Source organism: Procambarus clarkii, chromosome 14, assembly GCF_040958095.1.
Source record: "Procambarus clarkii isolate CNS0578487 chromosome 14, FALCON_Pclarkii_2.0, whole genome shotgun sequence".
Taxonomy (NCBI): Eukaryota; Metazoa; Arthropoda; class Malacostraca; order Decapoda; family Cambaridae; genus Procambarus; species Procambarus clarkii.
The window spans coordinates 7,242,932-7,258,695 of NC_091163.1; the positions used below are offsets into that span (position 1 = coordinate 7,242,932).

The 15,764-nt window shown below is 48.6% G+C and overlaps 1 protein-coding gene across 8 annotated transcripts in view; it reads right to left on the reverse strand.

Annotated features, from left to right (window-relative positions):
* Positions 1 to 10,917, reverse strand: part of LOC123772081 (inter-alpha-trypsin inhibitor heavy chain H1) — a 77,065-nt gene extending 66,148 nt beyond the window's left edge. The window contains exons 1-3 of one of the 8 annotated variants that reach the window (XM_069324305.1): positions 8,058 to 8,939; positions 7,538 to 7,859; positions 5,838 to 5,967 (exon numbers count right to left, since the gene is read on the reverse strand). In XM_069324305.1, the coding sequence (XP_069180406.1) occupies positions 5,838 to 5,967; positions 7,538 to 7,734 (327 nt within the window). In that variant the 5' untranslated portion in view covers positions 7,735 to 7,859; positions 8,058 to 8,939. Of the gene's footprint in view, positions 1 to 5,837; positions 5,968 to 7,537; positions 9,619 to 9,782 lie in introns of those variants that run through there. The other 7 variants (XR_011228450.1, XM_069324306.1, XM_045765072.2 and 4 more) reach the window with 7 other exon arrangements.
* Positions 10,918 to 15,764: the final 4,847 nt, after the last annotated feature.

Sequence of the window (15,764 nt, forward strand, 5' to 3'; positions counted from 1 at the left end):
CTGAGCAGTGCCAATGCCTGAGCAGTGCCACCACCTGAGCAGTGCCACCGCCTGAGCAGTGCCACCGCCTGAGCAGTGCCACCGCCTGAGCAGTGCCACCACCTGAGCAGTGCCACCACCTGAGCAGTGCCACCACCTGAGCAGTGCCACCACCTGAGCAGTGCCACCGCCTGAGCAGTGCCACCACCTGAGCAGTGCCACCACCTGAGCAGTGCCACCACCTGAGCAGTGCCACCACCTGAGCAGTGCCACCACATGAGCAGTGCCACCACCTGAGCAGTGCCACCACATGAGCAGTGCCACCACCTGAGCAGTGCCACCGCCTGAGCAGTGCCACCGCCTGAGCAGTGCCACCACCTGAGCAGTGCCACCACCTGAGCAGTGCCACCACCTGAGCAGTGCCACCACCTGAGCAGTGCCACATGAGCAGTGCCACATGAGCAGTGCCACCACCTGAGCAGTGCCACCACCTGAGCAGTGCCACCACATGAGCAGTGCCACCACCTGAGCAGTGCCACCACATGAGCAGTGCCACCACCTGAGCAGTGCCACCACCTGAGCAGTGCCACCACCTGAGCAGTGCCACCACCTGAGCAGTGCCACCACCTGAGCAGTGCCACCACATGAGCAGTGCCACGTGCACAAATATGTCTGGAGTAAAGACAGTTGTCAGCCTTGAGACAACACCGTTGATGGTCCACGACGCAGGAAGCGAGCACATTCCACCTGGAGTGTGTAAGGTATGAGCAGGGAGCGTGATGAGGCCCCCTAGCCTCCTAGGCTAGTGGATAGAACTGGTTATTCTCCCTCGTGAGGCCCAGCACCCTGGCCCAGCACCCTGGTCCCTGGCCCAGCACCCTGGTCCTGCGAGATGGGGATCTTTTTATTATCATTATTTTATCGACTCCTGTGTTCTTAAGGATATGATCATTATATATCCGGAGTGTGTGAGCGCACGCAGCCTACTAATACATGGCCCTATATGACTGCGGGATGGTGAACGCAGCCTACTAATACACGGGCCTATATGACTGCGGGATGGTGAACGCAGCCTACTAATACACGGCCCTATATGACTGCGGGATAGTGACCGTCAACATCTCACAGCTACCCTCCCGAAATACACACACTGTAACCCTTCATGTAGTCCACTGTACCTACATGTATCTAAGACTATAAACACAACTGAACACAACATAAACATGGCAAGCAAGAAATGATCTGCCAAAACTGACAGAGAAAGTGAATGGAATATGAGCACTAACCATGACCCAGGACTCCAGCACCACCTTCACGCACCTTCTCTAATACACACTAGGGGACACAGGTGGAAACTGAGTGCCCAAATGAGCCACAAAGATATTAGAAAGAACTTTTTTAGTGTCAGAGTGGTTGACAAATGGAATGCATTAGGAAGTAATGTGGTGGAGGCTGACTCCATACACAATTTCAAGTGTAGATATGATAGAGCCCAATAGGCTCAGGAATCTGTACACCAGTTGATTGACGGTTGAGAGGCGGGACCAAAGAGCCAGAGCTCAACCCCCGCAAGCACAACTAGGTGAGTACACTCAATAATGACCTAATAATAATAATAATAATAATTAATAATCAATAATGAAAATTAAATATTTAAATGGTCATAACCCAAAACCTTGTAAAAAAAAAAAAAATATTATTTTGGGAGTACAATGACGAGGAGTGGGAACAGGTGTGGGGACTTGAGGACGACATAAAAAGTAATCTCGGGCGTCGTGGAGATGGCAAGAAAGACCTTGAACCCTTGACCTCAGTTTAACCTTTTGAGGTTAGAAAAGTTGGTGAGGTGTGGATCCCCGAGGCCCGGTCTCTGCCTACACCCTAAGCCAGTGTCTTGCTGGCTATATTATGGTGCCCACAATAATGGCTTAGCGGAACTTAGCAGTGACTAATGGAACAACCCGTCCTCATACAAATAACGTCACTTTTGGCCCGTATGCGCGCTATGGCCAAATTTGGACGTAATTTGAAATGAAATCGACTCACAAAAGTAACGTACTGTTCCGTTTTCTGTTTGAGTCGTCCGGCCGACTCGGCAAGCTTAGAAGAGGAAACTTTCCATTAACGTTTTTCATAACGTTTTGAAACTTTATGAGAATTTCCTGCCCACCGAACCTATCAGAAGACCCCTAACTTAATGTTGTTGAAAAAAAAAAAATCCCAAATTTATTTTATTTTTTTTTCATTTTCAAATTACGTCCATATTCGGCCATACGGGCAAACGGCCAAAAGCGACGTTCTTTTTAAGAGGACAGGTTGATTGGAAAGTGTTTGAACAAAACTATGATGTTCGCCTTTCACTCACATATAAGAGGAATAAAATGAAGTCAAGTTTGGCCCTGGGTGACCTCGACCCCTGACCTTCACAGTCTATGACGCTAGTGTCTGCGGGCACCCTGGGCCAGTCCTGGTGTGCCGCCCTGGACCAGTCCTGGTGTGGCACCCTGGACCAGTCCTGGTGTGGCGCCCTGGGCCAGTCCTGGTGCCGCCCTGGACCAGTCCTGGTGTGGCACCCTGGGCCAGTCCTGGTGTGCCGCCCTGGACCAGTCCTGGTGTGGCGCTTTGGACCAGTCCTGGTGTGGCGCCCTGGACCAGTCCTGGTGTGGCACCCTGGGCCAGTCCTGGTGTGGCGCCCTGGACCAGTCCTGGTGTGGCACCCTGGGCCAGTCCTGGTGTGCCGCCCTGGACCAGTCCTGGTGTGGCGCTTTGGACCAATCCTGGTGTGGCGCCCTGGACCAGTCCTGGTGTGGCACCCTGGGCCAGTCCTGGTGTGGCGCTTTGGACCAGTCCTGGTGTGCCGCCCTGGACCAGTCCTGGTGTGGCGCTTTGGGCCAGTACTGGTGTGGCTCCCTGGACCAGTCCTGGTGTGGCGCTTTGGGCCAGTCCTGGTGTGGCTCCCTGGACCAGTCCTGGTGTGGCACCCTGGACCAGTCCTGGTGTGGCACCCTGGACCAGTCCTGGTGTGGCACCCTGGACCAGTCCTGGTGTGGCACCCTGGACCAGTCCTGGTGTGGCACCCTGGACCAGTCCTGGTGTGGCACCCTGGACCAGTCCTGGTGTGGCACCCTGGACCAGTCCTGGTGTGGCACCCTGTACCAGTCCTGGTGTGGCACCCTGGACCAGTCCTGGTGTGGCACCCTGGACCAGTCCTGGTGTGGCACCCTGGACCAGTCCTGGTGTGGCACCCTGGACCAGTCCTGGTGTGGCACCCTGGACCAGTCCTGGTGTGGCACCCTGGACCAGTCCTGGTGTGGCACCCCTGGACCAGTCCTGGTGTGGCACCCCTGGACCAGTCCTGGTGTGCCGCCCTGGACCAGTCCTGGTGTGCCGCCCTGGACCAGTCCTGGTGTGGCGCTTTGGGCCAGTCCTGGTGTGGCTCCCTGGACCAGTTCTGGTGTGGCACCCTGGACCAGTCCTGGTGCGGCACCCTGGACCAGTCCTGGTGTAGCACCCTGGACCAGTCCTGGTGTGGCACCCTGGACCAGTCCTGGTGTGGCACCCTGGACCAGTCTTGGTGTGGCACCCCTGGACCAGTCCTGGTGTGGCGCCCTGGACCAGTCCTGGTGTGGCACCCTGGACCAGTCCTGGTGTGGCGCCCTGGACCAGTCCTGGTGTGGCGCCCTGGACCAGTCCTGGTGTGGCACCCTGGACCAGTCCTGGTGTGGCACCCTGGACCAGTCCTGGTGTGGCACCCCTGGACCAGTCCTGGTGTGGCGCCCTGGACCAGTCCTGGTGTGGCGCTTTGGGCCAGTCCAGGTGTGGCACCCTGGACCAGTCCTGGTGTGGCTCCAGGTCTGGTGTTTATACTGTTCATGTAACAATGAACGCCTCTATAACAGTCCTATCGAATGATCAGTCACAGGAATGACCCACATATTAGCTTTATTTAGACGTATTAGCAATAACACTCAGTACATGCGTACTGTACTGGTATTAGATGAAAAAATAACGATATTCCTCACTATTATATTAAACCAATGGAGTATTATTTAATATTATTCTATACCTGTAGTAACTAAAGCCAAGCCTCCTAAAATGACAGCACTTACAGTAAGTAATTTGGTCGAAAGTGTTTGTTTAATATAGATTAAGCTGCTTCGTGTATGCTGGCCCAGGGGGAAAGGGGGCTGAACTACATGCGTAGTAATGGCTTTCGTGAGATGGTTTACTGAGAACAAGTTTGTTCATGAAATATTAATAGTGGTTTCCCACGACTGGTGGCGCCGTAGCCTCATGGGATAGCCTGCCCTAGGCGGGACTGCCAGCTGCTAGATCACGCACACATTTGCTGTATTTCGAAATGAGTTGAAATTATTTTACATTTTCTGTTTGGTGATGAATTATTGCGATTTGATATTATTAATTTAATCATGGTGTCATTCTTTTCTTTCTTCTTAGTGTTGATATATTTTGAAGCATGAATTAAAAAGATTTCTGTATGATATACCGACGTGTGTGTGTGTATGGAACTTTCTTGTATGATATATCGACGTGTGTGTGTATGGAACTTTCTTGTATGATATATCGACGTATGTGTGTATGGAACTTTCTTGTATGATATGTCGACGTGTGTGTATGTATGGAACTTTCCTGTATGATATACCGACATGTGTGTGTGTGTGTGTATGGAACTTTCTTGTATGGTATACCGACATGTGTGTTTATGGAACTCGTAACCAGTTTAATAAATACTGACTGCTCTGCCATGGTTAAGGAAAGATGTACATGTTTCGTCGGTGCTCGAAATATCTTATTTCTTCTCTATATACTTGATACTAGAATACTCTAAATTATATTTATAATTTCGACAGTTGCTGGATAGCTGATACATACATGGCTTATTTCGTCCTAAAATTAATTATTAATAATTAATTCTTATAGATTTGTCTGAATTTGACATTAAATATTCGAATTTTTGCATGGGAATTGTTAACGCCTGACTTATATTACATTATTATCTTATTAAAGCGCTATACATGACGCGCGTGCACACGTAAACACACACACACACACACACACACACACACACACACACACACACACACACACACACACACACACACACACACACACCAGAAGGAACTTTTTCAGTCTAAGAGTCGTGTAACAGTGTAACATGATAGACGAGGAAGTTGTCGAAGCCAAATCGATATACAGTTTTAAATATAAATATGATAAGAAACACGAGTGAAATGAGTCACTGCATTGAACTAATGATAGTCGAAAGGCGGGGCTTGAGCGCAGGAGCACAATTGGGTGAGTGCGACTAGGTGAGCACACCCACAGTACGGAGGTACATTACAGAATGAGAGAACAAAAGTTATACACCGGAGGCGAGGTGTGTGAAGGACCTAACACAGGAGCGTTAGAGACAAGAGAGAGAGAGAGAGAGAGAGAGAGAGAGAGAGAGAGAGAGAGAGAGAGAGAGAGAGAGAGAGAGAGAGAGAGAGAGAGAGAGAGAGAGAGAGAGAGACAGAGGGGGGGGGGTTGTGGAGCCAAGCATACAATGGAGGATATTGAGATCACCAGAGACTGTCACAGAACCCTCGCTGAACCTAGATACGCCAGAGGTCATGTCTCACCCCTTCACACCGATGGGCTCAAACTGTACACAAAACAGTTCCACAGTCTGTTTTGTCTATGACAGGAAGAACTGTCATAGACAAAATATATATAATTTAGGTTTGAATCGAGGTTCCCCCAAGGTCGAACTACTGACCCTCCCAAGGCTGCAACCCCACAACACCTATTTACTCCAATATGAACAAAGGCATTGGGTGAAAGGGAACATGGCTTACCATTTGTGTCCTGTGCGGGAATCGAACCCAGGGTTCCCGAATGTGAGCCGAGAACGTAGCTAACTGTACTACGAGCAGCCCGACCTCATAAACAAGGGCCAAAGTCCATTCCATGCACCCGCCAAACCCCCTGTTTATGAATGAAAAACGGTTTACACACGACTCACAACTGAGGAGTTCGAACACTTCCAGAACAAGTGCTTCGCTGACGTCTTTTGTTCGAACCAAAACGCTGTAAATGCTTCACCCACGTACTACAAATACAAATAATTGCCAACAGAGCCTAAACACCTAACCAATGCCTGCAATTTATGAATGCGTCTTTGGGGTCGACCACTGGATGGAGGTAAGGTAATTATCAAAAGAAGGCACCAAACCGGGAAGGCTATGTAGCACCGTCAAAGTGCGAAATAATCAGATGGCGCTAAATATCACCAAGAATGCCAATACGAGAACAAAAACGCATAAGGCGAACGATATCAAAAGTATCCGATTCACCTAGAATTCTATCGAGGGACCACTGGATGGAATGAACTTTGTATGAGGACGGATTGACTACAAACTCAGTTAATACATCCTACCTAACCTATCGATATATATATCGATAGGTTAGGTAGGATGTATTAACTGAGTTTGTGACAGTTAACAGTCATAGACATTGTAAACACTCGTACCGCTGACAGTATTAGTGAGATTATTGATATCACTGTTGAATATGCAAGACTGTTTTACATTCTGTTTATTAGGTCCCACTGTTGATTATCAAGCCTTGAGCCTCGTGGAGCTCCACCGGGGACACTCCGTCACTGCTCTCTTTAATATCGGCTCTGTACTCACTTTCCCTGGTGATGAAGTGGGCGCTTAACCCCCTGTGCACACCAGCCCCTGAACACAGGCACCTCGCACCTCCTCTGGGGGACTCACTAGGCTACCTTCTGTCCCCAGAGAGCAGGAGGTTGAGCAGCAGGTGTCTGCTGCTATCACAAACACCTGGTTATCCAGCTGTTGTGATCATCGGGGTTCTCACCTGAGCCCAGCGAAAGAAATGGCTTCAATTTCTCTGCTCTTGTCATCTTGAAACATGAGGCTATGTTCCCCGATTTCATTAAATCTATATTCCTGAACTCAAGTGGTCAATACCCTGCTGTCAGGCTTTCACATACGAATGCATAATTGGCATAATTGTAATGCAGGCGTGGCATAATTGTTATGCAGGTACATGTAAACACAGCGTTTAAAACTAAAATAATATTTACTAACAAAATTACTAAAATAAATAATTACTTATCTTGGATAGCCTCAATCAAGTCTGCAGTCAACGGCCGCTCTCGACCTTCATTAATACTAACGTTAATCTATTCACATGTATAATTTCAATGTATCGTACCACATTATATATTATATATATTATATATATATATATATATATATATATATATATATATATATATATATATATATATATATATATATATATATATATATACAAAATAGGGGTACCAACTCTGGTGCAATCGTAGGGACCCACAGCCTCGAAGAAGAAAATAAAGAGTATTCAGAGAAGACCTTGTGGATTCTCACTGAACACTTTAATCTTTTCCTCTTCTACCGCCCTTCTTATTTTTTTTATATAATATAAAACTCCTACAGGATCCCTTAGGAACGCCTATTCAACAAGGGAAAAGGGGAGAGCAGATTACGCAGTTAGGAAATGATGATATCTTCTGTGGTTTATAGATGCCGTGTGTCGCCAGGTCTCTGAAGTGCCATCACCACATCCTGGCGCCGATCCTCTCGACACACTGGGGGACACTCCTAGCGGGGCGTCCGACGTCGGTGTCGACACTGTATCTCCCCTGACCCTTGTCGCTCCGCGGGGTGTACCTTGTCCCGGCATCCTTATGCCAGAGCTCAGTGCGCTGATTCACTGCCATGGAAGATATTACAAAGGTCGACTTCACTGGCTGGGTCAGTTTCGATACAGGCTGGCGCCGTCACAGTCTTTTCCTAGATTCACTGTCTCTATAGGGTAACCAGAGATATTAATTTCTGCCACACTTGCTCACCTCACTGGTTACTATAATGCTTTTTTTTAAATCGATGTACGATTATTCACGGCCTCTTAGTTGGCACAGTTAAATAAATCACTCCCTTTCCAGAATCACAGTCAACACTTCATTTGCGTCATCACAGGCAAAATTAGAAGGAGCACTTGCTTACCGTGACCTCGGTCATGCCATCATTAGCCTCTTCCACGGCTACTTCTCATGGATTCACACACCGAATTGTTATCACGTCCCACGCTCACTAGTAGGGACTGTCACTAGGCTTCGACGGTCAGGCCATTCGTGTTCACCCACCAAGATTCAAATGAAGGTAATTGCAGCTCCCTCCACTGAATCTGGTTTGCTATCGAGTCTCCACTCTCAGCAAGGCCCTTCGTCGACGATACTCTTATGGCCTTATCCAGAAAGGTCCCTTTGGCGCCTTAATGGTCTGAGTCCTGAAAACGCCTGACTCCCATCTCCTAGGCTCAACTCGTACTTAAGATCCAAATCTGTCACTTTAGATCCCAATCTACTGGTCCTCAAGTGCCAAGGTCACAACCTCCATGTGTGAAGTCTAGCCGAACAGTGAGCCGGGTTCTGCTCCCTGGGGCAGGCTTGGTGCCCGCTGATAGAGTGTCACTGCACTTCACCAAACCCTGGATGTGTCACCGCCAGCCCGAGCGCCATTTTGTTTTGCAAACTGCCACAATTTACCCTTTTACAGCCAAATATCACGAAACATTGTGTATAAAATTCCTTTTTAACTACAATTACAGCTTGGGCCGTCTACAATCTTTCTAGGTGGGAAAAAATGACTCTTCAAGCCGGAAAGGATTGTTATCAGACTGCAATCATAACACTAGCTACCAGTACACTAAAAGAACTAGGTGCACTATAAGTAGCTACCAGCAACTTGACCTAGGTATCCCCATCTCTGTTAAGACTATATTTCTCCAACCATTCATCTCTGATAAAGGAATACCAGACACTCAATGGCCGGGAAACACCAGTATAAAAACTGTGATTAGTTTAGATCTGTAACCCAAACATGTGGACAGAAAGAACAACGTCCACTAGACTGTGCAACACAGTGGTTGCCAGGATCAGGTTAGGTTACCGTTACCTGTGGCAGGTGGCTACAGGTGACGGATCTCCCAAACCAGAGCACTCCAGGTGCAAACTCTGTGAGCAGGAACTGGGTCATGATCTCACACACTACATTATTGCAGGCCGTCATTATACCCTTCATTATACCCTTCAAAGCAGCCGGTATGAGGTCAGCCCGTCCTCCCAAGGTTTCAAAACGTAAATAAAACGGTCAATTTAAAGTGTCTTCTCTTAACCTACCAGATTAAGTCAGAGGGCCCAAAACAGGACTACGTCACTTTCGCCAGCCGCTTTTACTTTCTACTACAATAATTTTTGGCCTTATGTAACACGTACGAGCGAAAAGCGACGTTCTTTGTATTGAGGACAGGTTGATGAGGTACCTGCAGCCTTGAGACCGGTTGGCATGTGGTACCTGGAGCCTTGAGACCGGCCGGTATGTGGTACCTGGAGCATTGAGACCGGTTGGTATGAGGGGTACCTGGCACTTTGCAATTACATTTTTTCACTCATGTTCTAGAGGATGCCCTCATAATGCATCCGCTGTAGAATACTGACGACATGTCCCTGTATGACTGGCCATCCTGCGAGATGGAGATCTTAGAATGGGAGCGTCACTTGGCACACACTATATAATCTTCATAAAGTGTGGATGCTAAAGTACCGGCATACATAACCACACATTTTGCCACCACGTCCACACCCTTACCTATATCACTCCCACATCACCCACACCACACCCTCGCCACACCACACCTACACACACTATCACCTTCAAATGTGTACTTACCCGCTACTGATCAGGTGAATATGTTATGAAGTACTCCAAGTGACGTCACACTGTACACCGGCTCCTCTTTGGCGGTGATGAGGGGAGGGGTTGTGGGAGGGGTTGTGGGAGAGGTTGTGGGAGAGGTTGGGGGAGGAGGGGGAGCAGAGGGGTAGGGAAGGGAAGGGTAGAGGCAACACAGGTGTAGGGAGGGGGAACCAGCAAGGGGGAGGACTAGGGGCACGTTGAGTGAATACGGAGAGGTAGGATGAAGGGTAATGAGGGGGTGTGACAAACTAAGGGGTTAGGGCGAGTGGGGGTGGTGGAGGAGAGGGAGGGGGGCTGGTGGAGTAGAGAGAGGGGCTGGTGGAGTAGAGAGAGGAGGTTGGTGGAGAGGGATGGGGCTAGTGGAGAGGGAGGGGGCTGGTGGAGGAGAGGGAGGGGCTGGTGGAAGAGAGGGAGGGGGGACTGGTGGAGGAGAGGGAGGGGGCTGGAGGAGAGGGAGGGAGGGGCTGGTGGAGGAGAGGGAGGAAGGGGGCTGGTAGAGGAGAGGGAGGAAGGGGGCTGGTAGAGGAGAGGGAGGAAGGGGGCTGGTAGAGGAGAGGGAGGGGGCTGGTAGAGGAGAGGGCTGGTTGAGGAGAGGGGGGTTGGTGGAGGATTTGGAAAGGGCTGGTGGAGGATTGGGAGGGGGCTGGTGGAGGATTGGGAGGGGGCTGGTGGAGGATTGGGAGGGGACTGGTGGAGGATTGCAAAGGGGGTTGATGGAGGAGAGGGAGGGGGCTGGTGGAGGAGAGGGAAAAGAAGAGGTCTGGTGGAGGAGAGGGAGAGGGAGGGGGCTGGTGGAGGAGAGGGAGAGGGAGGGGGCTGGTGGAAGAGAGGGAGGGGGGCTGGTGGAGGAGAGGGAAAAGGAGGGGGCTGGTGGAGGAGAGGGAGAGGGAGGGGGCTGGTGGAGGAGAGGGAGAGGGAGGGGGCTGGTGGAGGAGAGGGAGGGGGGCTGGTGGAGGAGAAGGAAAAGGAGGGGGCTGGTGGAGGAGAGGGAGAGGGAGGGGGCTGGTGGAGGAGAGGGAGGAGGCTGGTGGAGGAGAGGGAGAGGGAAGGGGCTGGTGGAGGAGAGGAGACTAGTGGAGAGGGAGGGGGCTGGTGGAGGAGAGGGAGGGGGGCTGGTGGAGGAGAGGGAGAGGGAGGGGGCTGGTGGAGGAGAGAGGGAGGGGGCTGGTGGAGGAGAGAGGGAGGGAGGGGGCTGGTGGAGGAGAGAGGGAGGGGGCTGGTGGAGGAGAGAGGGAGGGAGGGGGCTGGTGGAGGAGAGAGGGAGGGGGCTGGTGGAGGAGAGGGAGAGGGGCCGGTGGAGGAGAGGGAAGGGCTGGTGGAGGAAAGGGAGAGGGGCTGGTGGAGGAAAGGGAGAGGGGCTGGTGGAGGAAAGGGAGAGGGGCTGGTGGAGGAAAGGGAGAGGGGCTGGTGGAGGAAAGGGAGAGGGGCTGGTGGAGGAAAGAAAGAGGGGCTGGTGGAGGAAAGAAAGAGGGGCTGGTGGAGGAGAGGGAGAGGGGCTGGTGGAGGAGAGGGAAGGGGCTGGTGGAGGAGAGGGAAGGGGCTGGTGGAGGAGAGGGAGGGGCTGGGGGTCTAAGCTGTTACAGGGACCACACAAGAGGCGGGTGATGGGGTCCACACCACCACTACAAGACCGGCCGCGAGCGCTACACCAGTGACCACCCCGCACCGTGGCTCAGGCCACACTGAGCTCTCAATCTCCCGTTCCCTCCAATAAAACTAGACATATTAGTATATTTGTACTAAATATTTGTATATATATGACTACTCTCTAATAAGAAGCAATTACATCACTAATTTGATCATGCTATCATGTGACAGGATGATAGCATGTAAATAGGAGTGATTTTTGTATTAGCATAGAGTGAGATGAGAGCGGCGTTACATATACTCAAAAGTACTAAAGGAGGTTGGGAGCAATGGTAGTAGTGGGCGGCTACACAGCCTTGATAAGAGTGGAGAGCCACAGTACCGGCGGTGATGAGCTCTCACTCTCACTCTCATCACCGGTTTCTTGAAGTTGTGGCATTATGTGACGTCAGTGGTGATTACATTGTCATATATCTGCAAGTGATTCAGGATTCCTGGAGGGAGCCTGACGTACCCGCCGGCTACTAGGAAAACCTGAAACATGTTCTAACATCAGCTGATTTAAGCTAGAACAAATATATGAAGGGAGAACATGCAAATATAGCAGATGTCTATGCAATGAGTATCCTTATATGCACTACGTGTGCCCAGGTGGTGGTCGAAGGGCCTGTTGCTGTGTACAGATCTCACAGCACAACCCTGTAACCTGTATCGTAATAACACAACCAAGGTCTCTACACAGCTCTGGCCTCGCCCATATCTAAATGTGGTCGTAGCGGGATAGGAATTAACCGGAAAAGAAATAAAACTTTCAAATATTATATAACGTACGGTGTAGAACAGAAGGACACTACACCTGACATGATGGAGCCATGTGTGTGGAACTGGGTGTAGGCTACTGTAAGACGTGTGTGGAACTGGGTGTAGGTTACAGTCATGTAGGCTAAAGCATGACGTGTGTGGAACTGGGTGTAGTCTACAGTAAGACGTGTGTGGAACTGGGTGTAGGCTACATAACACCTATGGGAAAATACGAATTATCTGATCTGATCATATCTATGGAAAATACGAATATTTGATCTGATCATAACATCTATGGAAAATACGAATTATCTGATCTGATCATATCATCTATATATCATCATGAATTATCTGACCTGACAGATAAATTATTATTTGTGATAGGGATGTGAGGACAAGAAGATGGGATATGAGGTCGGAGTAAATGAATAGTGCTCAACTACTGCCATGGTATGGTCGGGAATAGAACGTGGACACTGCAACAAACGTCAGTCAACCTACCAGTCCAAATGGTTGGGTACTAATATGCAGGAATGTTGATTCGCAACAGCAGAAGCCTAGTAGATATGTACAATATATGATAGAATGAACAATCAGTAGACCGAAGATAATTGCAGCTATATCCTGATGAAATGAACACTCAGTAGAATGAAGATAATAGCAGTTATGTCCGAATGGAACGAACAGTCAATAGACAAGATAATTGCAGCTATGTCCGGACGCAAAATGCAGGCCAGACACAACATAGGAAATTCTCAACCCACGCCATCGGCTCCACCTTCGAATAAGCTGCCCTAAAGGACTCTTGCAATTGAGATAGGACCCTTGTAGTGGAGATAGGACTCGTGTAGTGGAGATACAGTCTCCACATTCACCTGCCTATCTCCACTACTCTTGTAGTGGAGGGAGATAGGATCTTTGTAGTGGAGATAGGACCCGTGTAGTGGAGATAGGACCCGTGTAGTGGAGATAGGACTCTTGTAGTGTAGATAGGACTCGTGTAGTGGAGATAGGACCCTTGTAGTGGAGATAGGACTCGTGTAGTGGAGATAGGACCCGTGTAGTGGAGATAGGACTCGTGTAGTGGAGATAGGACTCGTGTAGTGGAGATAGGACCCGTGTAGTGGAGATAGGACCCGTGTAGTGGAGATAGGACCCGTGTAGTGGAGATAGGACCCGTGTAGTGGAGATAGAACCCGTGTAGTGGAGATAGAACCCGTGTAGTGGAGATAGAACCCGTGTAGTGGAGATAGAACCCGTGTAGTGGAGATAGAACCCGTGTAGTGGAGATAGAACCCGTGTAGTGGAGATAGAACCCGTGTAGTGGAGATAGAACCCGTGTAGTGGAGATAGAACCCGTGTAGTGGAGATAGAACCCGTGTAGTGGAGATAGAACCCGTGTAGTGGAGATAGAACCCGTGTAGTGGAGATAGGACTCTTGTAGTTGATATAGGAGTAGTGTGCCTGGGATCACGCCGCTTCCCCAATATTCTAACAACATTTCCCCCCCCCCAAACCCTCTCCCACACCAAGGTCCCCAGCCTACCCACATACACCCGCCCAACCCACATCGTCCCCAGCCTACCCACATACACCCGCCCAACCCACACCGTCCCCAGCCTACCCACATACACCCGCCCAACCCACACCAAGGTCCGCATTTCTCAAGATTCCATAGTCCACCGCTTCATAGAAACTGATGTCGACTGAAAGCAGACAACATACACGGCATATCATCAACCACCAGCGTCAGTCATCTGTTACGGCTCATCTTGTTTAAAGTTTAGGTCTAAAGGCTACACCTATGCTATTGTGGCTAATTTTGACCCTATATATTGAAGAAAATACAAACCTTCAGTTAACCTTAAATTTTAAACAAAATACAGAACTTAGTAAATGAAAACATTGAGGGTATATATTTATCATTAGGCTATAACAGTGAATTTGAAACGCAGAAACTTTCAGATTTAAACATTTTTAAATTAAAAATTATATTGCAGAAGAGTAAAACATTTATCCCTACAAAATTGTAAAGAAACTTAGCATCTAGTTGAATAATAGGGATTTAAAAAAATAAAATCCCAAATGTTATAAAACTGGTATGACTTTTCACCGCCAAAAACATTCTTTCAGCACTGGTTTTCACAAATATTATATCGCTTTCACTAATACAATATACATCCTGAAAATATAACAAAAAAAATAGAGAGGGGTATTAATCAGAGTATTATCTGTAAAGTGGGATATTTTAACATATTATTTATATTACAATCTAAATTTATTAGGAGTAGGAGTCGGTACATTTTTACCGACTGCGACCCTAATGACCCGTGACCTGCTCCCACGACTCTGAACTCGTAGTTGAACTCTAGGACTTCATGACTATGACTCCACGACTACGACTCCACGGCATATATTTCACAGGAAAGGTGATGGGAAGGGGGGGAGAGAGAGAGAGAGAGAGAGAGAGAGAGAGAGAGAGAGAGAGAGAGAGAGAGAGAGAGAGAGAGAGAGAGGGAGGAAAAGAGAGAGAGGAAGAGAGGAAGAGAGAGAGAGAGAGAGAGAGAGAGAGAGAGAGAGAGAGAGAGAGAGGAAGAGAGAGGGAGGAAAAGAGAGGGAGGAAGAGAGAGAAAATCAGAGAGAGAGATAAAAAGCAAATTTCTCGAGAAAGTAATTGGGGCAAGTCATGAGGATGAGGGTGAAGAGCACTCAACCAGACGGCAAGCGATGAAGGCCGAGATAGAGGGCCTCTCCTCACCTGACACACTGACAGGGTTGAGACAGGCAAATGGCAGTGTGGCGAGACACCATCACTGAGGAAAAACATATGCATGAGAAGAGACAGAAAAGAGAGAGAGTGTGTGAGAGAAAAAGAGAGAGGAATGGTGGTTCTGAGAGAGAGAATATATATATTATATTATATTATATATATGTTGTTGAATATGACCGAAAGAGTAAGATTAATGATTCTAACACGAATCTTCTCAATATTTCTTATGATTTTCTTAACTGTCGAGGGAAGTTGAAAAAAAATAACTCTCCAAAGTTCATTTTCACACTTTAGTATGGTCTGACGCCTACAGATGCGTTTCGCAAGGTACTCCTTACATTTTCAAAGACTAATTTACAATGCATTTGCAAAGACTTATATTCTCTTTGGGTGAGGTGGTATAGGACGTGAGTGAAGTGAGCAAGTTGATGAATGGCATAACAATGGATATTACTAGGGTAATACAACATCCACCCACCAGTGCCACAACAGTACCATAACAGTGCCACAACATCCACCCACCAGTGCCACAACAGTACCATAACAGTGCCACAACATCCGCCCACCAGTGCCATAACAGTACCATAACAGTGCCACAACAGTGCCACAACCTAGGTATCTGAGCTCTGATGTCACACTCGTGTCTGCACGATTGAGCGGGTCTTGCCAACCGGTTTGGTTAACGCTGCGTCAAACTGGTTAGGCCAGGAAAAGGCAAGGTAAAAGTTCTTCATTAGTAGTTTTGTCAGCATAAATAAATGCATTTTGATTTGCATTTTAGCCATGCAATTAACGAT